Source organism: Panthera tigris, chromosome F2, assembly GCF_018350195.1.
Source record: "Panthera tigris isolate Pti1 chromosome F2, P.tigris_Pti1_mat1.1, whole genome shotgun sequence".
Taxonomy (NCBI): Eukaryota; Metazoa; Chordata; class Mammalia; order Carnivora; family Felidae; genus Panthera; species Panthera tigris.
The window spans coordinates 82,420,326-82,446,052 of NC_056676.1; the positions used below are offsets into that span (position 1 = coordinate 82,420,326).

The window sequence follows — 25,727 nt, forward strand, 5'->3', positions numbered from 1 at the left end:
AATTCAGTCTTTCCACGTTTGTTAGTTGTCATTGTACTGTAAGAAAAAAATTTCTCTTTTCCCCATTTATTCGTGTCAGTCTGGACTCATGGATTTTTTATTCTGTGGGTCGCTCTCTGTTGACATCACTGTGGATTTTTTTGTTGCCTACTGTTCCGGGATTGGCTGGCGGGAGCCCCTTCAACCTGGCCTTTGCGATCCTTTTTTTTCTCCCCCACCCCAAGTTTTTATCTAAATTCCAATGAGCTAACATAGTGTACTATTTGTTTCGGGTGTAGGTCCTCCCTTCTATCTCCAACATTTTATAGTAAACACTTAAAACAGTGGAATTGGAAACACTATGCAGTGAACGTAGATTTTGCCATTAACATCTCAGCTTTTTATTTTCTTTTCTCCCATCAATTCCCACCCGAATCCTTTTGGCATGTTTCCATTTCTGGAGCATTTGGTTCCTCCTTTTGCACTGAGATACTCCAGGCTCATCTTGTTCTTTCCTAGGCCTGGAGTCAGCTTCTCTCCAAGGGAGTGGGAGAAGGGTCTTAAGGATGACATAGACGTTGGGTGTGTGTGCTCCCGGGCCCTCCCAGACCAGCGCTGGGGGCTGTTAGGGCACGTGAATGTGTGCACGCGCGCGTACTTAGGTGTGTTTGTTTCCTACCAAACCTTGCTTTCACACAGATACTTCTCCACAGGGACCTTTCTCATTCTCTCCCTTTCTAGATCTGTGACCCCCTTCTCCAACTGGGAGAATCCTGGCTTCCCTCGTCTTTAGTGGCTTATTCGATCAGTCACCTTGCGTGAAGCAGTTATCCAGCCCCCCCGCCACCACCTTTGCAGACCTTGCATTGGCTTTTGGACTGAATTATTCAGGGAGGGAAGCCCTCTCCCCTGCCTTGTGTCTGTGGAGCTCAGAGAAATCCTGTGTTCTTGCTCACCCTGCCAACCATGCATTCCCTTCTTACAGGCAATCCTGTTTGTTTCCTGTGTCGGGCTGGGGGTGAGTGGGGCAGAGCTGGTCTACGGGGGACAGTATGGAAGGCACGGGGCGTGGGCTGAACTCAGACGCTGCTCTACGTGACTGCTGGGAGCAGCGTGTACTGCAGCAAGGAAGCAAACCTATCCGGGATCTAGCAGCCTATTCCTTCCCGCCTTTTAATTCCGACCCTTCTGTGGCGGAGGTGACCGAGAGGCAGGGAGGTAGAGGTTTGGCTTGACCAGTGGCCTCAGGTCCTCTCCACACCCCACTCAAAGGTCTGAGGGTCTGTGGTCTGTGACGCCAGAGGCCTGGACTCAGCCCTGGTTTTTTTCCCTCTCCAGACCCAGGGTCCCTGTCCATAGCCTGGAGGGCGGGGAGCGAGTACCCTCACTGTCATAAGGAGGGGCCTGGGCCCCCAGGACAGCTCCGTGGAGCTGTCCGGGGACATGTGGAGAGTGCCTGGGGGGGGGCACTGGCAGAGCCCAGTCCGGGAAAGGAGGCTGAGTACAGAGGCAGGGCCAGCGGTACGGAGGGGCCTGGAGCCAGGTCACATCTGCACATAGGAGCTGGTGACAGCAGCCAGCTTGCCGGCCATCACTGCTGCACCAGTTCTTAGGTGCTGTCAAAGAATGAGAAAGAAGCCATGCCTGACTGGTAGGGCGCGAGCCGTCCCCAGACATCCTGGGTGCTCGCTGATGCGCGTTCAGGGACAGGGGTTGCACGGACGCGGGCTGCCCATTGTGCAGACCAGGGACGGAGACCGCCCTGCCGGCAATGCTGTCCGGGAGCAAGGAGGCTAGACCAGAGCCCGTCCTCTGCATCCTGGTCCGCCCTGTGATCCCCACAGCCCCTGCCACGTGCTCACTTTGGTCTGGTGGGCTAGTGGGGGGTCTGAGGCCCAGTGCCTGCCAAGGGCTGAGGACAGCCTGTGCCCACAGGTCTCTGAGGGTCGGCCTCCAGATCTCCCTGGACTACTGGTGGTGTGCCAACGTCGTCCTGCGAGGGGTGGAAGAGGTTTGTCCCTGTGTCCTGGCCACGGTGGGGGGAGGGCCAGGGGAAGGGGACAGGCCAGATGGAGGTAGGTGTTGGGGTGTTGGGGGCACTAAGGAGGCGCCTGCCTGCCCCCATCCCTTCCCTCCATGCCTGTGGTCAGAACAGCCCGGGGTACTTGGAGGTGATGTCTGCATGTCACCAGCGGGCGGCTGACGCGCTGGTGGCCGGGGCCATCAGCAACGGGGGCCTCTACGTGAAGCTGGGCCAGGGGCTGTGCTCCTTCAACCACCTGCTGCCCCCGGAGTATATCAGGACCCTGCGTGTGCTGGAGGACAGGGCCCTCACCCGCGGCTTCCGGGAGGTGAGCCCTACTCTTGGGCTGGGAGCTGGGGGCCTTGCCGCGGCCCCCACGCTGCTCCAAGAAGCCTCTCCGGCCAGGTGGATGAGCTATTCCTTGAAGACTTCCAGGCCCTACCCCACAAGCTCTTCCAGGAGTTTGACTACCAGCCGATCGCTGCTGCGAGCCTGGCCCAGGTGCACCGAGCCAAGCTGCACGACGGCACGGCCGTGGCTGTGAAGGTATGGGGTGGCGGGGGGGCCGCTCCACAGCGGGCTCTGGGGCTGTGGCGGCGGCCCCGGGTCCTCCCTGCAGCCTTGCCCGACGCAGGTGCAGTACATCGATCTGCGGGACCGCTTTGACGGCGACATCCACACCCTGGAGCTCCTGCTCCAGCTCATCGAGTTCATGCACCCCAGCTTCGGCTTCAGCTGGGTCCTCCAGGTAACCGCTGCCCAGAGGCAGGCTGGAGCGGCGTCTGCACGTGTGTGCTGGGGGTGGGCTGGTCCCTGACCTGGACCCCCAGCTGCCCGTGTGGCCCCCAGGACCTGAAGGGCACCCTGGCCCAGGAGCTGGACTTCGAGAACGAGGGCCGAAACGCTGAGCGCTGTGCACAGGAGCTGCAGCACTTCCGCTATGTCGTGGTCCCCCGCGTGTACTGGGACACGTCCAGCAAGGTGGGCTGGGCCCCCTCCTGGGTGGGAACGTACGGGCCTGCTGAGCTCAGCCACTTGCTCTCTCCCAGCGTGTGCTGACAGCGGAATTCTGTGAAGGCTGCAAGGTCAACGACGTGGAGGCCATCAAGACCATGGGGCTGGCAGTGAAGGACGTGAGTGCCGTGCGCGTTGGCGCGTGGGTGTGGGAGGGGTGTGTGGGCGCCCTGAGCACAGGGCCATGGTGGCGTAGTCCTGTTCTCTCTCCAGATAGCAGAGAAGCTCATTCAGACTTTTGCTGAGCAGATATTTTACACAGGCTTCATCCACTCTGACCCCCACCCTGGCAATGGTAGGAAGAGCCCCCACCCCGGGGTGAGGGTGGGGGGCCAGGGGTAGGGGGGCGAGAGCCAATGTGCTGTGTCCCTAGTTCTGGTGCGGAAAGGCCCAGATGGGAAGGCGCAGCTGGTGCTGCTGGACCATGGGCTCTACCAGTTTCTGGATGAGAAGTAAGCAGGGGCAAGGGGGGAAGGGGGCCAGGGGGCACTGGCCGGGGCGCTCTGGCCTTACTGCTGAGCTCCCCTAGGGACCGGGCAGCCCTGTGCCAGCTGTGGCGGGCCATCATCCTGAGGGACGACGCGGCAATGAAGACACACGCAGCCGCGCTTGGGGTGCAAGGTGAGGCTGGGGCGTGCAGGCGTGTGGGCTCGCGGGGCACGCGGGCCTGGCTCACTGTCCCCCCCCCCCGCCCCCCCCCCCCCAGACTATATCCTCTTCTCCGAGGTGCTCATGCAGCGGCCCGTGCGCCTGGGGCAGCTGTGGCGCTCGCACCTGCTGAGCCGCGAGGAGGCAGCCTACATGCAGGCCATGGCGCGAGAGCACTTCGCGGACATCGTGCGGGTGCTCAAGGCCCTGCCGCGGTCCATGCTGCTCGTGCTGCGCAACATCAACACCGTGCGCGCCATCACCACCACCCTGGGCGCCCCTGTTGACCGCTACTTCCTCATGGCCAAGAGGTGGGCGCTGGCTGGTGATGCCCGGGGGGGGGGGGGGGGGGGGGTGGAATGACTGTGCCGGACTGACCGTGTCTCTGGGCAGCGCGGTCAGGGGCTGGAGCCGCCTGGCGGGTGTGGCGTACCAGAGCGTCTACGGTGCCAGCCTCCTGCGCCACATCAAGGTCATCTGGGAGACATTCAAATTTGAAGTGGCCCTAAGGTGAGGGGGTGGGAGGGGGCAGGCTGGGGCAGGCCGCCAATACCTGCTCCCCACCAACCTGTGACCCCTCTGCCCTCCCACCCCAGGGTGGAGACCCTATCGATGCGGCTCACTGCCCTCCTGGTTCGGCTGTTGTTCCAGCTGGGCCTCCTGCCGGAGACCCAGGAGCTCTCCCAGTACCTGGAGACCTAGGGACAGCAGACCTCAGAGCTCACCCAGCGTCCAAGCAACAGATCAGGGGTGAAGGTGCACGTGCCCCAAGACCGGGGGCGCCGAGGCAGCGGCGGCCTGGAGCGGGTGTGGGGGACAACACGGGGCTGTGGCCGCAGCCCAGCCGGGAGACCCTGTAATGACCACAGACTCTCTTCAAATCACTCTTTTTCCTCGTGTTTTGTACAAAAAGGGGTGGGGGTGGGTCTAGAAGTGGGCGGTGACGCGGTCCGTCTCCAGCAGGTCCTCCAGGATCTGCAGAGAGAGAGGGGCTGGTGAGGGGGTAGGGGGCAGTGGGGAGGGCGGGGCGGGCCAGATGGGGCGGGCTTACGATGTCGGGGGTGGTGCCGATCTTCTTGGCCAGCTCGCCGCGCTCCATGGTGCTCAGGTACAGGTAGCGGTTGAGCAGCTCCCCGTCCAGGACGTTGCGCACCGCGTTCTGCAGGATGCGCCGGTCCACATGCAGCATCCTGGGGAGGCAGGCGGGCAGCAGGGCAGCAGGACAGCAGGACAGCAGGACGTGGGGTGGGGGGGAAGAGGAGCTGGGGGAGGGAGCGGGGCAAACTCACCGGAAGGCCCTGGGGTTGAGGCCGGCGTGGTGGGGCAGCATGGTGGTCAGCGCGTTCTGAAGCATTAGCAGCCGCCGGTAGGTCTTCTCCTGCATGGGCAGGAGCAGCCCGATGCCGCCGTCCAGCGTGGCTGCGGGAGGCACGGCGTGAGCCGGGCTGACCGTCCCCTGCCCCGCACCACACACCTGCCCCCATCTGACCCGGGACTCACCGAACCACGTGATGTGCTTGTTCTCCCACACGACTGACTTCTTGCTCGGTCCCTCGGCCGCCCCCCGGCATGGGGTCCTCCAGAACGTGTTCACGTGGGCGCCCACGTGGAAGTCCGCCCGGCGGAGCAGGCGCATGCCCCCAAAGCTCTCTTTGGCTAAGCCAGAGGGAGCTCAGGTCACTGCCCGCCCAACCCCCGGCCCCGCAAAAGGGGAAGAGGGAACACTCACCTTCTGGCAGGTACATGTACACCATGAGGTTGCGGTCACGGTCAGACACTGGGGAGCAGAGCGCCCAGGGTCAGCCCGGCCACACCCAAAGCCTGAAAGACCCCAAAGCCCCCCAGGCCCTGTGCTCACCCAGGAAGCCCAGTTGGGCGTTGTCCACCATGAAGTCCACACTGTACACCTCCAGGGGCTTGGCGTCCTGAGGACGGGGAGGAGGGGTGTCAAGGTCGGCCTGAGGCCAGCACCCACCCAGCACTGTGCGCAGGCCCCACGGGTACCCGGGACACAAGGCTCAGTGTCTTGCTCTCCTCCTGGTAGCGCAGCAGCGAGATGCTCTTCATGACGTCGGCGGCCAGGATGAAGTTCTTGACGCTGATCATCTGGTGGATGTAGAGCTGGGTGTCGATGAAGGCCATGCCGGTCAGCTCGCTGGCCCGCAGGCTCCACAGGAAGATCTAGGGGGACAGAAGGAGTAGGCAGCGAGTGGCGGGCAGCGGGCAGGACTCGGGAGGGCAGTGGCAGAGGGCACACCTTCTGGCCGATGGCAGACACTAGGTGGCCGTTGCAGTGGCAGAGGGCAGTTACTGGCCCTTTCTGCTCCTTCTCATACAGGACTTTGAACTTGTTCTTGGTCAGGGGCTGGCCAGGCTCAGGCACCACCTCGATCACATCCATGATCAGGATCTGCCGGGGAAGGAGGGTGGGTGAGGCACAGGGTCGGCGCTGGGGCTGCCGGGCGCGGCCCGCCCCCTCCTGCTAGCCCCTTACCCGCCCTCGGCACGTGACTTCCTCCCCCTGCATGAGGCAGGTCCCAGCAGCCACGTAGCCCTTGAGGCCGGACACGGTCTCCTCACTGCGCAGCGACACCGTCTTCATGCAGGTCACGTGCTCCCACTCCTCCAGCTCGATCCTGCACACGACAGGGTCAGGATGCAGCCTACGGGCTGGCCCCAGGTCCCCAGCCAGACCCGGCCCCACCTGGCATTAGGGATGGCCTCCCAGCTGACTGGGGAGATGAGCTGGATGGAGAAGGCCTCCTGCTGCGGGTGGATGTACCGGTCGTCTGCAAGGACAAAAGGCGACGGTCAGGGTGGGCAGCCCGAACAGCAAGCCCCCCTCTGGGCGTCTCGCACCTCTCTCGATAGTCTCAAACTCCTTCTCTTCGCCGGTCATGCGTGGGATGCGGGTGCACGGCATGTTGGTGCTGGTGGCAACAGCGTACACCTGGGAGAGTGGAGGGCGTCACGGGCAGGCCGGAGGCAAGACCCAGAGGGTCTCTGGCCTCGAGGGGACGGGGTCAGACCTTGGACTCCACGTGGTAAGCCACATAGTGGGCTGTGCAGCGCAGTGGGATCTTCCTGACAGGCCACGGGGCGTCGTATGACAAGTAGGCAGGCAGGACACTGATCCTCAGCTCACCCTGGGAGGCGGGGTACAAGGGTCAGGGAGGCCAGGCACCCGCCAAAGGCAGGCCAGGCAATCCCGGGCTTCTGAGGGCTCCGTGCGGACAGCCCTCCGCTCTACCGGCACAGGTGTGTGCAAGGGGCTGAGACCAGCTGTCCTGTGATTCACCAGCTTGCTGTCCCCTCTCCCAGGCTCACCCAGGACTGGGATGCTGGCCACAGACTTGTCTGGGCCAGGGCAAGGGAGGACCAGGCTCACAGGAAGCTAGAGGCTGCAAGCAAAAGCTTACCGGTACACTGACCACACCAGAGTCCGCACAGACGGGCAAGGGAGCCCCTGCCAGGGCCACCCTTCACCCATGGTCCCAAGCGTGTCAGCATCTACAAAGCCCTGGCCGTGCTATCATCGCTGTTTTCTCGGTCACCTGGGGTCACCTCTATCAATGTACTGGCATCATGGAGGAGGAAATGGGAGGCTCGGAGAGAGTGGGCGTCTTGCCCAGAGTCACACAGCTCCTGAAGGGCAGGGCTGGCGTCTGAGCCACAGAGCAGTGACTAGACCTTGGCCCCGCAAACGGGTGCCCTTGTGGGCTACGGTCTCCACTGCCGCCTGCCCTGTCCTCCAAGCTTTCCCAGCGTTAAGCCCCAGGTTGCACCTCTTTGACCCTGGCCCTGTCCACTGTCTAGACAGCTCCCTGACCCTCCAGATGAAACCCAGGATCCTGCCCTGTGCCGAGCCGTTGAGGGCCTCGTTTCGGGGGCCCCCGCACCTCTTCCTGACCCAGGCATCACCGGTGAGCGTCAGGTGGAAGTGAGGAGGGCCACGTGAAGCAGCCTCGGTCCTGGGGTCTCCCTACCTGTCTGTTGAAGTACAGGAATCCACGGGGGCAGTTGACGTTGTGGAATGGGGCAAAGGAGTCAATGGGACCATCGATGCCCATGGGGTGCAGCCGCAGGGCCCCCCGGCCGGTCACCAGGAGCCAGTGAGGTGAGGGGCCACAGATGAACACCTGAAGGCAGGTACTATGAGAGGAAGCCCCATCGGCGCCCCCCGAGGGCCCCCCACAAAGCCACCTGCCTACCCCTGAGTAGCCATAAATGTCCTCGAAGTATCGGAACCGTGCCACACGGCCACGGGCCCCAGCCCCCTCCTCAGCGCTGCCGCCTTCCGCTTTCTTCTTGGACGGCTTTGGCTTCTTCTCGCGGAAGTTGATGTTGTGAGGGACCTGGGGGTGGAGGTGTGTGCACCATGAGGGCCGGGTCTTGCCCCCGACGCGTTCCACATCCACCCCGCACCCAGCACAACCTGGTCACCGCACCTTCTTGAAACGGACTTTGAGGTTTCCCTGGCCGAGCTGGGAGTCATGGGGGAAGGCCTCGTAGATGAGTAGCTCCTGGTCCACGTGCACCTGTGCGGCAGTGAGGGGTCACCAGGGGAGAGGAAGGGCGCACTGTGGGGTCACCACAGGAAAGGGGGGGCGCCTTGCAGGGTCACAGGGGGAGGGGCAGGGGGGCAGTGCAGAGCCACCATGAGGGGACAGAGGGCCCATACTCACCAGGAGGTAGGGCCTGCTCTGGCGGCTCCCCAGCGCCACCAACAGCACCTCCTTGACAAGGGGCAGCTCCCCCTGGCGCGTGGCCTCCTCCTTCCGGGCCTCACCCTGTGTGGTGGGCTGACCAAAGGAGCTGTCCACCAGGACCCGCTGCCCCACGGGAAAGTTCTTCACCAGGAACACCAGCCGCCAGTCAGGGAGCTGGTAGATCTGTGTGGGGAGTGGGATTAGCAGCCGCAGGGAGCAGGGGACAGGGAGCTGCGTGGGGTGCAGGGCATCACACACCTCCAGGGTTCCGTTTTCCCGCACCAGTAGGCACCAGTGAGTGGGCTCGGCCCGGAACGGGGTAGGGTCCCGGTCAGCAGGGGGCTGGCTGCTCCTTCGGGCCTCCTCCTTGCTGGGGCTGAAGAGGGAGCCCGAGTCCCCGTACAGCATCTCCTCCTCGTCGTCCACCGTGGGGCTGGAGGCCGGGGCCGGAGGACGGGTCACGCGTGGCCTGCCGCAGGGGACCTGGCCCCAGCCCGTGCCCCGGCCACCCAGAATACCTGGTTTCGGAGCCCTGGCCCTCCGCCTCCGAGCTACTGCGGCCCCCCAGGTCATCACGGGCCCCGCCCAGGCGGCTCTCAGTGGTGAACATGCCGCTGACGTCACGGTACACGCAGAGCGTGATCACCTTGGACTGCTGCAGGGAGAGGGGCCGGGCTCAGCTCCGGGGGAAGGGGAGTCAGCAGGCTGTGGGCGTGGCGAGGGGAGGGTGGCTCACATGGTGCAGCGGGGGCTTGTGCAGCGCCAAGCGGTGGTGACGACCCCCATATGAGTCGCTCTTGAGCAGGAACATGGTGACGTGGCCCTCGGCACTCATGATGACCACGTAAGGGTCAGCCACGGCACACTGCACAATGGGGGAGCCCAAGTCCACGGGGATGAAGTGCAGCTGGTTCACTGTGGGCACAGGACGGTCAGCACCGGGTGGTCAGCACCGCCCACCCTTGCCCACCTGCCCACCCGCCCGAGCCCACCTCCTTCCAACAGGCGGATGCCGAGCGGCGACACCTGCACGATGTAGCGATTGTCCCCAATGTTGCCAGCAAAGACCGTGGGGCCCTGCGTAGCAAAGCCACTAGTGTCCAGCTCCATGATCTCCTGCCCTGTCTGCAGGATCTGCAGGTGATGGGAGAGTGAGGCGCACGCTCACCGTGGGACCCCGCCCCAGGCTGCGGGACCCCCACCCCTTACCATGGTGGAGTCTTCCCGGCTCAGGATAAGGAACCCGTGTCTTCGTCCATCGTCTTCCGCCTCAAGAGTGCTGGGCTCCTGCTCTGCGCCCTCCCCCTTAGAGGTCTCCTCCTGCGACAGCAGAAGGAGAGCGGGAATCACACCACCCAACCAGGGGTGCCTGGGAAGAGGGTGGGGGGAGGGCAGACCCCCAGCCAAACCAGAGCAAGTGTGCACCCGGGGCTGCCTAAAATGTCACGGCCAGCCCTGTCCTGGGCCCCACTGCCTCCAAGCCACCCGCACGCTCAGGCTGAGTCCATGTGGAGGCAGCAACGGGTCACCTGCCCCACTCAGGGCCTCCTCACCAGCCCAGGATACACCTACTTGCTCCTTGCGCACAGGGGCGATGACTGTCCACATGTCATAGCAGCCAGGAAGCTCAAACGTTGTCACCACCTGGGGCCGGATGCTCTTCTAGAAGGACGAATGGGGGGCGGGGGGGTGTCAGTTCACCCAGGTCCCGCCAGGAGGCACCACACCGCCTGCCCCCACATACCTGTAGGACCGACAGGGCCCCATTCTTCCCATAGCCGGAGCACACCACGATCTCCAAGTCTGGCTCGGGGCTGTTCTGGAACTGCACAGCAGCTCAGAGTGAGGACAGGGCCCCACTACTGCGTGAGCCCCTTGCCCCCCATCTCTTCACCCAAAAGCACCTCTTCAGAGAGGAAAGCAGGCTCGCCCATGGCAGCGTTGGCACAGGGTCCGATGTTGAGGATGCTGTCGCATACCTGCGGACACAGCAGTGCTCAGGCAGGCAGGTCGGCTGGCGTGGGAGGCCCCTCCCTGTGCCCAACCTCACCTCAAAAGAGTAAGTGGCCAGCTGTGTGCCCGACTGGGCCTCGCTGCCGTATACTTCAATCTCATCCACCTCGTCCTGAGGCACCGACTTGCCCCCTGCAGCAGACAAGAGACCCCGTCGGGCCAGGAGGCCCGGTTGCCTGGCCGCCGGGCCTAACCCCACCAGCCCCTGCCTGTCCCGTGCAGGCCTGTCCTCACCTGACCAGCCCACCGTGGAGTCCACTCGCTTCTTCTTCGAGGGAGGCTCTTCCTGCGAGGCAGGAGGGGACAGTGAGCAGCCCTCTGAGGCTGGCCCTGCACAAGAGGCCAGCGTCCTGACAGGCCCCGGGCACCCACCTTGTCAGCAGCCTCTCGGACGGCGCTGGCCGGAGGTTCCTGTAGCTTCTCTGTGTACTTGAGGAGGAGCGAGTTGCCCAGGCGAGAGCCGAGGAACAGGTACCCAGGCTCCATGGTGACCATCTGAAGACCAGCGGGCGGTCAGGGTGAAATCAGGCCCAGACCCAGGGCCACCTCCCACCCACCCAGTCCCAACTCACGCTGGTGGTAAGGACACTGGCGGCCGCCTTGTCGAAGTGAAAGGCGCGGACACTGCGCATGCCGTCCGTGATGAGGGTCAGCACGTAACTGCCAGGACGGGGAGCACTGAGCTGGGGGCAGGGCTCAGAGGGGGGGCACGGGGCTCACCGAAGGGAGGGTGGGGGCAGGGCGGAGGGCACGGGGCTCACCGAAGGGAGGGAGACTCACATCTCACCGCCCTTGAGGGAGATGACCATCTTGTCGTAGGAAATGAAGGCTGCCTGGGCACAGTCGAGGGTGATCCGCACGCCCTCCTGGGTGCCTGTGCAGGGTGCGGTTAGACAGACTCCGCAGCCCTCCTGCCATCCCTGCCCTGCGGTCCTGCCCAAGCCCACACTCACGGAGGGGAAAGGCGGTGGTGCCGGTGGTGAGGCCGTTGAGAGCCACGCCGTACGGGGGGACGCTCTGGTTCAGGTACAGCAACGAGTTGACAGCAAAGACCACCACCCCACCTGGAAATGGACATGCTGGTGGGCGGGGCTCAGCGCCCTCCCCCCACCCCCCACCCCCAGCCCCATAGGGGCTCACCGATGGGCTTGGGCACGGCAAGGGCCTGCGTGCAGTCGAAAGGGAGGCTGGTGAGAGACCAGATGACAGGGTGGACCTTCTGCGTGATGTTCAGTGAAATGGCCACAATGGAGCACGTGTCCTGCCGCACAGCCACCCGCCTGGGGACAAAGAAGTACGTCAGCCAGGGGGCCAGTCACAGCACGCCAAGGGCGGGGTGGCCCAGTCCCGGTCCCAAATGAGACCCACCCCAGGCCTTGGCGGCTGCAGCCACAGCAGAGGGGCCTCACCCAGGCCAGGTCTGGTTGGGCTCGAACAGGATGAGCAGGGTGGGCTCGTAATAGCCGTGCAGGAACTGCAGGTCTACGATGTTGAGCAGCTTCTCGTCCAAGCCGCGCACGTCGATGATGTAGCTGGGCAGGAAGCTGGACCTCTGCCTGGGGGCGACAGGCTTTAGTGGGCGGAGGAAGGAGAGAGCTCCGGTTGGACAAGCCCCTCCTCCCCTGTCCCGGTACTCACCCCTCCCCCATGAGCCCCTCGTGCTCCTCGGCCAGGCTCTCCCTGCGGAAGGGCAGGACCACCAGGCGTGTGCCGTAGATGAGCATGGCCGCGCAGCGTCCGTCGGGGTCCACCCGCACCCGCGGCGTATGCACATTCTGCACGAACCCATCCTGGGGGCAGAGGGCACCGTTAGGCCAGCCTGGGGATAGGAGGGGAGCAGGGGGCAACGGGCTGGGGCGGGAGGGAGGGGGGCAGGGAGGGCTGGGGGCATGGCCTGGACCTACCCGTAGCTCAGGCTCCTCAAAGTAGTGTAGAGACAGGGTCTTCAGGTCATGGGTGCCTGGGTCATACTCCACCACCGACAGCTGGAGGGCAGGTCAGAGCTATGGCCCCAGACTCCCCTCCCCCCAATCCCCCCTCCCCCTACAGGCCTCCCACACCCACTCCCACCTCCAAGGCCATCACCTACCTTGGCATCCTTAAAGCTCAGGAGCAGGGCATCCCGCTTGGCACCCGCCAGCTGCACGCTGGCCATAGACATGACGTTGCCGAAGAAGGAGAAGGAAGCCACCAGCTCCAGCTTTTCCCGGTGCTCCCGGTGGGCCTTTCCCTCTGGGGGAGAGGCCGGTGGGTACAGCTCTGGGCCCGCACCCCAGCCCCCACGGCCCCAGGTCTGGGGCCAGGGCAGCCTCCCCCACACTCACCTGTGCTCCTGTCATTCTTGGTTGGCGCCTGGGAGAGGGAAGAGGAGGGTGGGCAGTGAAACCACACTGCTGCAGCCAGACATCTGCGAGTCCTACCTCATGGTGGGACCAGGAGGGGAGACAACGCAGGGCCAGCCCTGCCCAAACCCTCACTGCAGTGGGGACCATGCTTCCAGACCCTTCTAGAGACAGCCGTGCACACCCCTACCCAATGTGCACAAACTCGTGCTCACAGCCTGAGTCCCCAACTTGGCTTCCCAACAGCCCGCTCACTCCGATGCCAGCAGTGCTCAGGGTCAGAGGCTGGATGGCAGCTCTCTCCGTGCACCCTCAAACCTGCCTGGCCGTGCCCCCCACAAACTCACCCCTGGGCCCAGCCACAGCACGGGCATCACTCTACAAGACAGGCGTCTAGCTTGACCCGAGCGCTGCCACCAGCTGCCGACCACAAGCGACCGCTCCCGGCTCCCCTGACACGTAGGGTGCCCACTGAGCCTGCGCCGGGCATGCTGCCGCAGAGGGCCATGGCCTCGCCCGATCCCACAGCCGGCCGGGGCCTCCCCAGGGTGGGAGAGGGCGTCCGGACTGCGCTATCCAGACTGCAGAGCGTCCGTAACCTCGGGTAACGAAACCGCGGCAAGTGCAGCCGTCCTCTGTGCCACACAGAGGGCCTGGCGGTACCGCCACGCAGGGGCACGTTTTTCCTTTACAGAAAAACAAGGGCTCCGAGCTTCGGTACTTTTTCGTGTCCATAAGAGACTGTTCTCTGTTAGTGGTAACAACACACTGACACACACACTTGTAAATCGTCACTTCAAAGCAAAGTAGAAATTTTAATAACAAGAAACAAGATCGTTTTTAATGACATACTTGTGCTACTGGGCAACGTCCTGAAAATAGCTGCTTGAGAAAAGCCAAATAATTAACTCATTTCAGAAAAGGCATTTTAGGGGGTGCCTGGCTGGCTCAGTCAGGAGAGCACGTGACTCTTGATCTCAGGGTCATGAGTTCAAGCCCCACGCTAGGCACGGAGCCTTCTTAAAGAAAAGAGGGGCTCTTGGGTGGCTCAGTCAGTTAAGTGTCTGACTTTGGCTCAGGTCATGATCTCGCAGTCTGTGAGTTCGAGCCCCGTGTCGGGCTCTGTGCTGACAGCTCGGAGCCTGGAGCCTGCTCCGGATTCTGTGTCTCCCTCTCTCTCTCTGCTCCTCCCCCACCTCTTCTCTCCCTCTCTCTCTCTCTCTCTCTCTCTCTGTCTCCCAAAAATAAATAAACATTGGGGCGCCTGAGTGGCTCAGTCGGTTGAGCGTCCGACTTCGGTTCAGGTCATGATCTCGCAGTTCATGAGTTCAAGTCCTGCTTTGGGCTCTGTGCTGACAGCTCAGAGCCTGGAGCCTGCTTCTGATTCTGAATCTCCCCCTCTCTCTGCCCCTCCCCAACTCATACTCTGCCTCTCTCTCAAAAATAAATAAACATCAAAATTAAAGGGGCGCCTGGGTGGCTCAGTCGGTTAAGCATCCGACTTCGGCTCAGGTCATGATCTCGCGGTCCATGAATTTGAGCCCCGCGTTGGACTCTGTGCTGACCGCTCAGAGCCTGGAGCCTGTTTCAGATTCTGTGTCTCCCTCTCTCTCTGACCTTCCCCCCTTCATGCTCTGTCTCTGTCTTAAAAATACATTAAAAAAAATTAATTAAAAAAAATTTTTTTTTAATTCTTAGTAAGCCAAGAATGCAACTTCCTCAACCAAACAAGGGACATCTACAACAACCCTTCAACAAGGTCCCACTGGAGTGAAGTGTCCCAGTCACCTCTGTGACCAGGACCAGCCGGGACACCCACACTCCCCTTGCCGGGGGTGAGGTCAACACATACAGACCAACTGTAGTCCCACCCACAAGCAAAATGCAGAGTGAAAATCTTGAAGAACTTCAAGAGACATATGGACCTAGTCAAAAGCTCTAACATACCACTGGCATCGATGGAGGAAGGGGAAGGGCAGAATCAATAAATGAAGGTGTTGACCAATCGTTTTCCAGAACTGATGAAAAGCATCAATCTACAGACTCAAGAAGAGCAGCAAACCCCAAAACAAGATAAATATAAAGAAAACCAGGGGTGCCCGGGTGGCTCAGTCGGTTAAGCGTCCAACTCTTGATTTCAGCTCAGGTCATGATCTCTCGATTTCTGAGTTCAAGCCCCGTGTCGGGCTCTGCACTGACAGTGCGGAGCCTGCTTGGGATTCTCTCTCCCTGTCTCTCTGCCCCTCCCCTGCTCATGCTCTCGCTGTCTCTCAAAATAAATAAATAAGCTTGAGTAAAAAGATAATAACAACGACAACCATAATAATAACGAAGCCACAACCAGAAAGGAAGGACAATGGGTGAGAGGGGATATGCAGGAGGAGAACAGGCAAGTCCAGAAAACAAGCCACTTCTCGTCCTGGCCCCCTCCCTGGACAGAGCCCCCTGACCTAGACTTCAGCCTTATGTTTACAAATGCCCTGCCACAGGAGTAAGCCATTTCTTTCTTGTTGAAAAAAGAGAAAGAAAACAAAACTACAACCAGGTGCATCACAATCAAAAGACAAAACCAAGGGGGCGCCTGGGTGGCTTGGTCGGTTAAGCGTCCGACTTCGGCTCAGGTCATGATCTCACGGTCCGTGAGTTCGAGCCCCGCGTTGGGCTCTGTGCTGACAGCTCAGAGCCTGGAGCCTGTTTTGGATTCTGTGTCTCCCTCTCTCTCTGCCCCTCCCCTGTTCATGCTCTGTCTCCCTCTGTCTCAAAAATAAATAAACGTTAAAAAAAAAAAAATTAAAAAAAAAAAAAAAAGACAAAACCAAGGACAAAGAAAAAGACCTTAAAAGGAGCCAGAGGAAAAAGGAGACATCACCTTCATAAAAGCTGGTTTTCACTTTCTTTCTTTTTCTTTTTTTTTTTTTTTAGGGAGGGAGGGAGAGAGAGGGAGGGAGGGAGGGAGAGAGGGCGAGAACTCTCAAGCAAGCGGGAGGGCGGGGGGGGGGGGGGGGGGGGGGGGGGGGGGGGGAATCCCAAGCAGGCTCCACACTCAGCACGGAGCCCAACCAGGGACTCAATCCCTGGGATCATGGGATCATGACCTGAGCGGAAATCAAGGGTCAGACGCTTAACTAAGCCACCCAGGTGCCCCCATAAAAGTTTATTTTCACCAGAAACCATACAAGCCACAGACAGTGGAATAACATCTTGAAAGCGCTGAAAGGAAACAATTAACCTAGAATTCTAAACCCAGTGAAAATGCCCCTCGAAAAGGAAGCTGAGATAAAGGCATTTCCAATACAAAAGTGGAGCAAACTCACGGCCAGTAGAAAACCTGCAGGATTATTAAAGGAAGTTCTTCAGGTTGAAAAGCCCAGCATAAAAAAGGATTATAAGCTGCTAAGAGCTCATAAGGCTGGGAGGATATAAGGGGATGAAGGACACGTGGGAGAAAGGAGCACTCTTGGCGGCAGGAAGCCCACACAATTAAAGGAGGGAAGAGGCAGGAAAAGCAGCTGAAACAAAAACCATCGGTGGAACCAACAGGAGTAAATTAAAGTTTGAGGAGTAAGACAACGTTTGCACAACCTCAAAATATGTCCCACAAGGTACTTAGTAGTTACCACGGGAAACGCAGTGATGTTCCGGGGGGGAACCCCGCCATCCAAGCCAGCAGCCCAGTGACTATACAAAGAGACATCTTCTGTTACAAAAGACGTCATCGGGGTAAATTGGCAGGATCTGACCAGGCCTGGCCTTCTCCCAGTGTCATTGTCGTCATCAGACCACTGTTCTGTGGCTCTGCAAGAGACAGACCTCCATGCTGTCGGGGTGCACAGGACGCGCTGACCTCCAGGAGCTGAGAGGCCTCCTGTCTACAACTTACTCTCCAGGCTTAGGGAAAAAAAGAGAAGAAAGCAAGCAGATATGGCACAATGTTCCATCTGGGACTGTGGGTAAAGGTACACTGGAAATTTCTGCTCTTGAAACTTCTGTCGAGTCTGAAATGATGTAAAATTGAGAGGCTAAAAACAGTAATAACGTACTGCAGGGCTGATAACGTAGGTCAAACCAGGGGCTCAGGGAGATAAACAGGGCTAAAGTATAAAGGATTTTATACTGTTCCGGGAGCAGCAAAAATGCTCATCTAAGCCAAACTGTAATAAATCCAGGAGGCCTAGCCTAACTGTTAACATCACTAGAAAATAATACGAAACACGTAACTAAAAACCAACAGGAAGATAAAATGACTTAAAAAGTCCTCACTAACCCAAAACAAAGCACAGAAAAGGAAAAAGAATAAGGGTGTGGTTAGAAAGACAGTGAGACAGACAGTGATTCAAGCTCAAGTGCACACAAAATTACATTAAGTGTACATCTGCCAAACACCCAATTAGGGGACAGAAACTGCCAAATGATAACACCCACTATCTGCTGTGGAGTCACTTTCAATGTAAGGACACAGATTTAAAAAAAAAAAAAGAAAAAGAGGGGCCCCTGGCTGGCTCAGTCACCGGAGCATGCAGACTTCGATCTTGAACTCCGGGTGGTGAGTTCAAGTCGCACACTGGGTGGAGATTCACGTCAAAAGAAACCCCATAAAACAAAAAAACAAAAAACGGGAACAAAGTTGAGATAGCTACGCTGCTATTGGACAAACTAGATTTTAAGGCAAAAAATATTAGAAACAAAAAGGCAAAAAGGGATATTTCATCACAAAAAGTTCAGTTCAAAATTAAAACATTGTGCTTTTTTTTTTTTTTTTTTTTTTTTTTACTTCAGAGAGAGGAAAAAAATGCATTGAGGTGGGGGCAGAGGGAGAGAATCTTAAGCAGGCTCCATGATCAGCACAGAGTCCGACACTGGTCTTGATCCCACAACCCTGGCACCATGACCTGAGCTGAAATTAAGAGTTGGACACTCAACCCACTGAGCCACCCAGGCAACCCCCAAAATTACTCTAAATTTGTCTTATATGTACCTAATAACACATGTACAACACACAAAATTCCCGACAGTCCTATGGGGCAAGTGCCCGTTGGTCATTTTAAAATCATCTTAGGGGCACCTGGGTGGCTCAGTCAGTTAAGCTTCCGACTCCTGGTTTCAGCTCAGGTCATGATCTCACAGTTCGTGGGTTCGAGTCCCACATGGGGGTCTGCACTGACAGTGCAGAGCCTGCTTGGGATTCTCTCTCTCTTTCCCTCTTCCCCTCTCCACACCACCCCCCCCCCAATAAATAAATAAGCTTCAAAAAATTTTTAAAAACTATCCTAGATATTCTTCATTTTTGGCTCTTCCATGTAAATTTGAGAATCAGATTACTAAATCTAATGAGAAACCTACTGCCACTTTGAAGACACTGAATTTATGGGTTGACCTGAGGAAAGTTGACATCTATACAACGTGGAGACTTTCCATCCATAACCGTGATCTATTTTCTACTTAGCTGGGGCTTCTGTTAATTTCAATCAACCACAATGTATTTTCCCTCCCAAAGGTCACAGGGGCCTCTCCCGCTGCCCAGCTGCACCCCTTAGGCTGCCCCAGGCCATGCACTCACCCCCCCCCCACACACACACACACAGCTTCTCTGCTCTGCACCCCCTGCCTCTTGACAGAACTGCCCTTGCTTCCCAGCTCACCCAAAGGACGGAGGCCCCGGCCATACTGCCCACCCCACACACATCCCCACCCGCTTTGTGCTCTAGGACTTCCCCACTCCTGTCACCCCACTGCAGCCACCTGCACTAGATTCCACGGGGGCAGACTGAAGACAGCCTCAACAGGGGCCCATCGCCCCCCTCCTGAGTCTGGACTAGAGGCGGCTCTGAACAACAACAGGCCGTGTGGAAGGGGGACCAGGTTCCCCAGGGCCCGGCCCTTGGGATCACTGGCAGCTTCTTCCTCCGAGTACGTAAGCGCTCCAAGCAAGAGGCCCAACCACCTCGAGGCCACCTGCCAAGAAAACCAAGCCAGCTGCGCGGGGAGAGAGGAGCAGAGAGACAGAGACAGACACACCCAGCTTGCCCCCAACCCTTCAAGGCACCCAGTGGAAGCCCGGACCCCACAGAGCATAGGCCAGGTGCCTCCACGGTCCACACTGTGCCCTGTCCAAACCCCCAAGGGACTCACAGACGTATGCGTCCGTGGTACCAGACTGCTGTCGGAAGCTCCAGGGCAGCCTGCTCCACAGCAATAACCAGACTGGTCCCGAGCGCTCTCACCCACCCGAGGAGCCCTCTCCGGCTTCCCCCCATCAGCTCCACCTCCCGCCCCACACACTTCTCTGACCCAAGAGTCGCACATGTTCCTGCAGTGGGCCAAACAGCAACTACCCGCCTTGGCCTTCGCAGCCACACGCAGTCTGGAATTCTTGAATTCTCGCGACCCTGAGGGTGTACAAAGCTCCCGTGGATCTCAGTGGGCTGCGAGTGGGTGCGGCTGGCGAGCCTGCTGCACTGGCTGATCCCGCCCCGGCGGGCAACACCCTGCTCTCCCGCTCGTCTTTCGGAAACCCTCTTTCCCCGCCAGTCACCACTCCATCTCTTTGATTCCCTCTTTGCACCAATCTCCAGAAAGCTGTCTACGTTCACCGGTACCAATTCTCTTTCTCTGCTCGGCTCTTAACCCTGCAGGCCCACATCCCCGACGCCCCTGTCAAGAGTCACCAGGGCCTCCAGGTCGTGGGCCTCGCCTGAGGCCCGGCAGTAGGAGACCCAGGTCCCCAATCTGCCACCTCCTCTGGGCTTGGGCTTTCCTCCCCCCTCCCTGGCCACACCTCCTCCAAGTCTTCCTCAGCGTCCTCTCTTCTTCCCGACCGCTCAACGCCGGGGCACCCCAGGGCCCAGATGGCCGCCTTCTGGGTGACCCCAAGCAGCTTGAGGGTCTGCGGGCCCAACTTCAGCTCCAGGCCGCACCCTGCTCCCCAGCACGACTGCTGCCCTGACTCTCCCGCAACCTCGCAGGGCGCCGTTCCCTGGGCACCTCGGCACACCTGCCAGCGTCTGGAGCCCAAGAAAGTCCCAACGGCTCCAGCCCCTCAGAGTCCGTGACCTGTGAGCCCTTCCCACTGTGACAGAAGGGACAGCGTATCACGTCCAGATTAGGCTACGAAGACGCTGTGCTTTCACCCGGGTGAGCGGTTCTCTCTCTCAGCCTTCGTTCTGGGGGAGGCCGCCCTGTGGTGAGGCTCACGCGACGGGCCGAGGCCTCCTTCCGACAGCCGGCTGTGCGAGTGAGAAGCAGAAGCTCCGAGCCCCCCAGCGCCTTCGGAGGACGGCAGCCCCGGCCAACACGGAACTGCAGCGAGAGACTGTGCGGGGGCCACCCAGCTAAGCCACTCCCGCTCCCTGGCCCCCGAAGTTGGGGGATATCGTCTGTCGTTTTAAGTTTCCAAGTCTGGGGGTGCCTTCCTTGTTATGCAACAAGTAACATGATGTCCCAAGAGGAGCTCCTACGTCCCTTTCGCCATGTCAGGCCACAGCAACTCAGCCCCCTCCCGGTGCTCAGACCAAAACTGCACCCTGGCAAAACCGCAGCATTGCCCGTGGCGCCTCGCCCCTTCACATCCCACATCCTGTCCATCCTGAACCTGACTGCTTTCCACCAACCGACCACCTGACGCTCCTGACTGGTCTCCCTGCAGGCCCCCCTCCCACCTCCCTACAGACTCTTCCACACAGCAGCTAGAGCGACCTTTGCAAAACACAGGCCCTGTCACTCCTTAACCTCACCTCAGAGTTAGCAGTCAGTCGCCACATTGGCCTAAAAGCTCAACATGCTGATACCGGGCCCCCACCTCACCACCTCTCTGACCTTCTGTCTTCTCCTCAGTCTTTTTTTTTTTTTTTTAAGTTTTTATTTATTTTTGAGAGACAGAGAGAGACAGAGCGCAAGCGGGGGAGAGGCAGAGAGAGAGAGGGAGACACAGAATCTGAAACAAGCTCCAGGCTCTGGGCTGACAGCACAGAGCCCGATGCGGGGCTTGAACTCATGAACCGCGAGATCATGACCTGAGCTGAAGTCAGACACTTAACTGACACCACCCAGGCGCCCCTCTTTTTTTTTTTTTTAAGTAATCTCTACAGCCACGGTGGGGCTCGAACCCGTGACCCTGAGATCAAGTCAGTCACCTGCTCCACCAACTGAGTCAGCCAGGCGCCCCTCTGCACTCACTCCTCTTTTCCTCGGGGCCTTTTGGCTGGTTCTGTTCCTTTTTTTTTTTTTTTTTTAGTTTATTTATTTACTTTTAGAGAGAGAGCTGGGGAGGGGCAGAGTGAGAGAGAGAGAGAGAGAGAGAGAGAGAGAGAGAGAGAGAGAAAATCCCAAGCAGACTCCACACTGCCAGTGCAAAGCCCGACGTGGGGCTTGAACTCACAAACTGGGGGGATCATGATCTGAGCTGAAATCCAGAGTCAGACGCTTAAACAACTGAGCTACCCAGGTGCCCCGTCTCTTGGCTGCTTCTTGAACACCAGTCCCTACTGCCCTAAGGCCTTCACCTGCCTGGAACCTTCACCTGACACCCACAAAGCTCTCTCCTGCCCCTCCTCCTTGCCTACTCAAATCTCAACTCTGCAAGGAGGCAAAATTTAACACCACACCTGGCTCCCTACTCCCCGACCCTGCTCTGATGCTTTCCACAGCACTTTAAACTATAGCCCAAGGGGGGGCGCCTGGGTGGCTCAGTCAGTTAAACATCTGACTTCGACTCTGGTCATGATCTCGCAGTTCATGGATGGGTTCCAGCCCAGCGTCAGCCTCTGTGCTGACAGCTCAGAGCCTGGAGCCTGATTCAGATTCTGTGTCTCCCTGTCTCTGCCCCTCCACCACTCATGCGCGCACGCACTCTCGCTCTCTCTCTCTCTCAAAAATAAAAAAAACAAAACAAATAAACTAACTCTAGCCCACGGTATTACTGGCTGTGTGTGGTCTGTCACCCACTGGAACAGCAGCACCACAAGGGCAAACCTCTCTACCTGTAGTGCTCACCAACATCTCCCAAAACAAGCTTAACAAACATCTGCTGAAAAGACTCGAGTGAATTCCAGTGGGCTGTGAAACCTTACGTAAAAAATATAATGATGTAGGGGTGACTGGGTGGCTCGGTTAAGCTTCTGACTTCAGCTCAGGTCATGATCTCGCGGTTTGTGAGTTCAAGCCCCACGTCAGGCTGTGCTGACAACTCAGAGCCTGGAGCCTGCTTCATATTCTGTCTTTCTCTCTCTCTCTCTCTCTCTCTCTCTCTCTCTCTCTGCCCCTCCCCCACTTGTGTTCTGTCTCTATCAAAAATAAATGTAAAAAAAATTTTAAAAATATATAATGATGGGGGCGCCTGGGTGGCTCAGTCGGTTAAGCGGCCGACTTCGGCTCAGGTCATGATCTCACGGTCCGTGAGTTCGAGCCCCGCATCAGGCTCTGTGCTGACCGCTCAGAGCCTGGAGCCTGTTTCAGATTCTGTGTCTCCCTCTCTCTGACCCTCCCCCATTCATGCTCTGTCTCAAAAATAAATAAACATTAAAAAAAAAATTAAAAAAATATATATATAATGATGTAAATGCTTCCCATTTGTCTCTAAAGGATGACAGGCATCAGAGAAGGGGGAACTTCATTGGAACATAGGAGTGAAAAAAGTCTAGTTCAGTGATTACAGCAAAGACGCTCTCATACAATATGGGACTGACCGATTCATCCAATCACTTTTAGTAACCTCCACGCCAAACACGGGGCTCAAACTCATGACCCCAAGATCGAGTCGTATGCTCTTTCGACTGAGCCACCCAGGCGCCCCTAGTAGTCTCCATATTTAATGCAAAAACAAACACACGTGTCCTGAAGTAGGTGCCCAGGAAGGTCAGCCTCCTTCCGTCCGCCCCTCTGACCCCACGTGCATGCTGCGTCAGCCCCCACTCAAAGCCTGCGGTGATTCCTCCCTGCTCTGGGGTCAACCATCCTGACCACGACGTGCCTTCTTCCCCCCACCCCACTTCCGCTCTACACCCCAGTCCGACCGTGCCTGCCCCCGCCATGCTCAGCTGCTCTGGCCTGTGTGCCGGCTATTCCTTCCGCCCGGAACACCCTCCATTCCCCATCCTTGTGCCTGGAGAAGTCTTACTGCCCCCTTGGGAACAGGCAAGAAACCAGCTCTGGCGAGAAACTTTCGTGGACCAACGCTCACCGCTTGGGCAACCGGAGCACTTGTTTCCTCTACGGATGGGTCCATCACACTCTAGAAAAACTCCTGTGGGCTCTCTGGCCCCACACGAGACCCAGCCTCGTTCCTCTGGCCAGGAACCTTATCCTGTCTTTGTCAGTCTTCCTGTCAGACTGACACTCTGGTCTCCCTCGTTCCCTCCTCTACCTCAGCTGCACTCGCTCCAACCTCCAAGCCTGTTTACAGGTGTGTTTCTACTTCGCGCGCGGTCTCTGCCGCCGAGTTTTGGCAGCTCTTGTTCACCGCTGTACCTCCACTGCCCAGCACACAGTGGGCGCTTACGGGATTTGCTGCAAAGACCGAAGAGCACAGAAGACGCACGGGCGCGGGGAGCGGAAGGCAGGCGGGGCGCTGCGGCGCGGAGAGAGCCGCCCCGGAGGCCGCCGCGCTCGGCGGGGCTCGCTTCTCCGTCCGCCGCCGCGCGCCGCCCTCGGCGAGTACTCGGGAGGCCGCAGGGAGCCGCGAGGGGCCGGCGCGGCCCGCACCTACCTCGGCGTCGCGGTTGAGGCGGTACACGTAGAGCTGCGAGGTGCCGGCCACCACGAGGTTGCGCTCGCTGTTGTTGAAGAAGTTGCAGTACATGGAGAACTCCAGGCCGGTGGGCGGGTGCGCCTGCTTGTACACGGCGTACATGGCGCCGAGCCCGAGCTGCGCGGGGAGGCGACGGGATGAGCAGGGCCGCCGCGCACGGTCCCGGCCCGGCGCCCCCTCCCCGGCCGCGCGCGCGCGCGCGCCCGCCCGCCCACCTGGCAGTTGGAGCCGGCTCGTGGGGGAACCGCACCGCGGCGGACGCGGCCCGGCCGGACCCGGAAGCTGAGCGCCCGGGTTCCGGGCTCGCGCGCCTGCGCAGCGCCGCGGCGGCAGAGTGGCTGCGCGCGCGACAGCGACCCCCGGTGGCAAGGGGGTGGCAGGGCAGCCTCGCGGCTCTGCTCCGCGGCTCTGCGTCCGGAGCCCCGAAACCCCGAGCTCGCTCTGCACTCGGCTCCCTGGAGAAGCCGGCGGCGGGGTTGGAAACGGGGCTGGGGGTGCGGCGGCTCAGGGCCCGCTGGGCTGCGGGCCGCTCTTCCCCGACGCAGGGTGGGGTCACCGAGGAGGGTCTAGGCCGCAGGAAGAGGCGACTTGCCCCCACCAAGCCCGCGTGGGCGAGACGCGGTGCCCGGGTGGGCCAGGAGGGCCTCGCGGTGTGGAGGCCGTGAGGGAAGACACGCGCCCAGTGAGGCTCTCGGCACGGGCCGCGAGTGCGGAGGAGGCCCGAGCAGTCCGGGGATCGGGAAAGCTTCCCGGAGAGATGACTGGCCGCGCCCCTGCCGCCTCCCGAGGAGGTCTGGCCCTGCAGGTATGCCGGTCCGCCCTCTACAACGTGAGCGCTCGCCCCAGGGCAGCGATTTTCGCCCTTCCCGTCCTCTGCTCCCTCCCCAGGCCCAGCACAGTTGCCCACGTGGAAGACTCTGGAGCCGCGACCAAGCACAGCTAACGGGGATGTCTCCTCGCTTGGCAGGGACTCGCCGCGGGTACCGTTGTACAGACCTGGGACTTAGGAATGGAATAATAAATAAAACAAGTAAGGGGCGTCTGGGTGGCTCAGTCTGTTGACTCTTGATTTCGGCTCAGGGCATGATCAGAGTCATGGGATCCAGCCCCACGTCCCGGCTGTGCGCTGAGCCAGGAGCCTGCTTGGGATTCTCCCCCCCCACCCCCCCCCACCCCCGCCCTTCTCCCGTGCTCCTGTGTGTGCTCGCGCGCGCTCTCTCTCTCGAATAAAAATTATAATGAGTAAAAAAAAAAAAAAAAAAAAAAGGAAGTATAGTTACACCCAAGAAAATGACATAGAAACATGGGTTTATGTTGCACCCATATCTGCCCACTTGCTCGTGTCAGCAACAAGGCTGACCCTTTTGTAGTGGACAAAGGGGTCACTCGAATGCCCAGGCAGGTGTGTGACCCCTGAGCCACACCAAACCCCTTTAAAGGTCATAAGAAAAACTGTAGCCGGGACACTAAGTTTTGGCATCTCTGTCAGATGGGCACAGTCATGGTGCCCACATCATAGGACGTCTGTGATGATTGAAAAAATCAGGGCCCACAGAACCCTTGGACTGGAGCTTGGCACATTGGAAAATGCCCTAACAAATGAACAAGAACTCATCTGTGAGAGAGGTGGTCAGTGCAGAGAGGGCTGGAGATCCTGAAGGAGCACAGTCCCGGGGAGGGCAGCGGTGGATAGGATGAGGCTCCATCCCAGTCAGAGGAGAGGAGGAGGTGGGCAGCGGAACCAGGAGGTTGCAAGGTTGGCAGTGGGAAGACAGAGGTGAGCCTGCCTGGTGGATGTACTTTCTCAGTGAGAGATGAAGGTAGGGGCCTATCAGCAGATCTGGGGCTTGAAGTTGCTGGGGAGGGACCATGATGGGCTGAAGAATCGTCCAAGGCTGGCGGGGGGGGGGGGGGGGGGGGGGGAATGCCAGTACAAGCCCTGGCCTTGCCCGCTGACCCTGAGCTTGGGCCCTGGGGCTAGTGGACACTACAGGCCATGCTCTTGCTCCTCTGAGGCAGCGCTGTGCTGGGAGTCAGTGGTTTTTCTGCACCTTCCTTCTGTGCCAAGAGGCCATCTCCGTGTTGTAGACCAGGTTTAGGAGGAAGGTGGTAATTCCCACACTTCTCTTTTGTGCTGTTGGTGAAGATTCTTGGAGAATCAATACCTCTCGGAGAGGCCGGAGCGTCTGTCTACCGGGGTCAGGCCCGGGAGTTCTCAGATATGGCCTTTTCTGCCCGCTTTGCCACAGATTACTGGC

General features: G+C 59.4%; 2 protein-coding genes across 6 annotated transcripts in view; one reads left to right on the forward strand and one right to left on the reverse strand.

Annotated features, from left to right (window-relative positions):
- Nucleotides 1-4,548, forward strand: part of ADCK5 (aarF domain containing kinase 5) — a 17,676-nt gene extending 13,128 nt beyond the window's left edge. Inside the window, exons 4-15 of one of the 4 annotated variants that reach the window (XM_042972837.1) lie at nt 1,915-1,990; nt 2,130-2,330; nt 2,408-2,548; nt 2,637-2,750; nt 2,852-2,983; nt 3,052-3,135; nt 3,230-3,311; nt 3,390-3,468; nt 3,546-3,637; nt 3,723-3,975; nt 4,058-4,174; nt 4,261-4,548. In XM_042972837.1, coding sequence (XP_042828771.1) covers nt 1,915-1,990; nt 2,130-2,330; nt 2,408-2,548; nt 2,637-2,750; nt 2,852-2,983; nt 3,052-3,135; nt 3,230-3,311; nt 3,390-3,468; nt 3,546-3,637; nt 3,723-3,975; nt 4,058-4,174; nt 4,261-4,366 — 1,477 coding nt within the window. In that variant the 3' untranslated portion in view covers nt 4,367-4,548. Of the gene's footprint in view, nt 1-1,914; nt 1,991-2,129; nt 2,331-2,407; nt 2,549-2,636; nt 2,751-2,851; nt 2,984-3,051; nt 3,136-3,229; nt 3,312-3,389; nt 3,469-3,545; nt 3,638-3,722; nt 3,976-4,057; nt 4,175-4,260 lie in introns of those variants that run through there. The other 3 variants (XM_042972840.1, XM_042972838.1, XM_042972839.1) reach the window with 3 other exon arrangements.
- Nucleotides 4,524-23,751, reverse strand: CPSF1 (cleavage and polyadenylation specific factor 1). 2 transcript variants are annotated; one of them, XM_042972835.1, is made up of 38 exons: nt 23,685-23,751; nt 23,428-23,586; nt 12,711-12,738; nt 12,476-12,618; nt 12,291-12,371; nt 12,025-12,176; nt 11,796-11,942; nt 11,527-11,666; nt 11,340-11,450; nt 11,167-11,260; nt 10,959-11,046; nt 10,759-10,881; nt 10,621-10,672; nt 10,424-10,518; nt 10,278-10,352; nt 10,118-10,198; nt 9,946-10,035; nt 9,583-9,693; nt 9,366-9,507; nt 9,110-9,288; nt 8,892-9,028; nt 8,632-8,806; nt 8,350-8,556; nt 8,113-8,202; nt 7,876-8,019; nt 7,651-7,803; nt 6,694-6,810; nt 6,524-6,614; nt 6,369-6,453; nt 6,159-6,300; nt 5,922-6,074; nt 5,669-5,845; nt 5,523-5,589; nt 5,394-5,441; nt 5,165-5,320; nt 4,954-5,083; nt 4,716-4,854; nt 4,524-4,639 (listed from the first exon to the last, which is right to left on the reverse strand). In XM_042972835.1, the coding sequence occupies exons 2-38, from the start codon at nt 23,569-23,571 to the stop codon at nt 4,592-4,594; spliced, it is 4,335 nt and encodes a 1,444-aa protein (XP_042828769.1). In that variant the 5' UTR covers nt 23,572-23,586; nt 23,685-23,751; the 3' UTR covers nt 4,524-4,591. The 2 variants fall into 2 exon arrangements, with proteins under 2 accessions (XP_042828769.1, XP_042828770.1); XM_042972836.1 differs by lacking the exons at nt 23,428-23,586; nt 23,685-23,751 and adding an exon at nt 22,903-23,192.
- Nucleotides 23,752-25,727: the final 1,976 nt, after the last annotated feature.

Coding starts and splice junctions, on each gene's coding strand:
- CPSF1 (XM_042972835.1), bottom strand. CDS start 23,571: ATGTACGCCGTGTACAAGCAGGCGCACCCGCCCACCGGCCTGGAGTTC. Junction 12,177..12,290: donor TTGAGGAGCCTGAGCTACGG/GTAGGTCCAGGC, acceptor CTCTGCCCCCAG/GATGGGTTCGTGCAGAATGT. Junction 5,590..5,668: donor CACTGAGCCTTGTGTCCCGG/GTACCCGTGGGG, acceptor CCCCGTCCTCAG/GACGCCAAGCCCCTGGAGGT.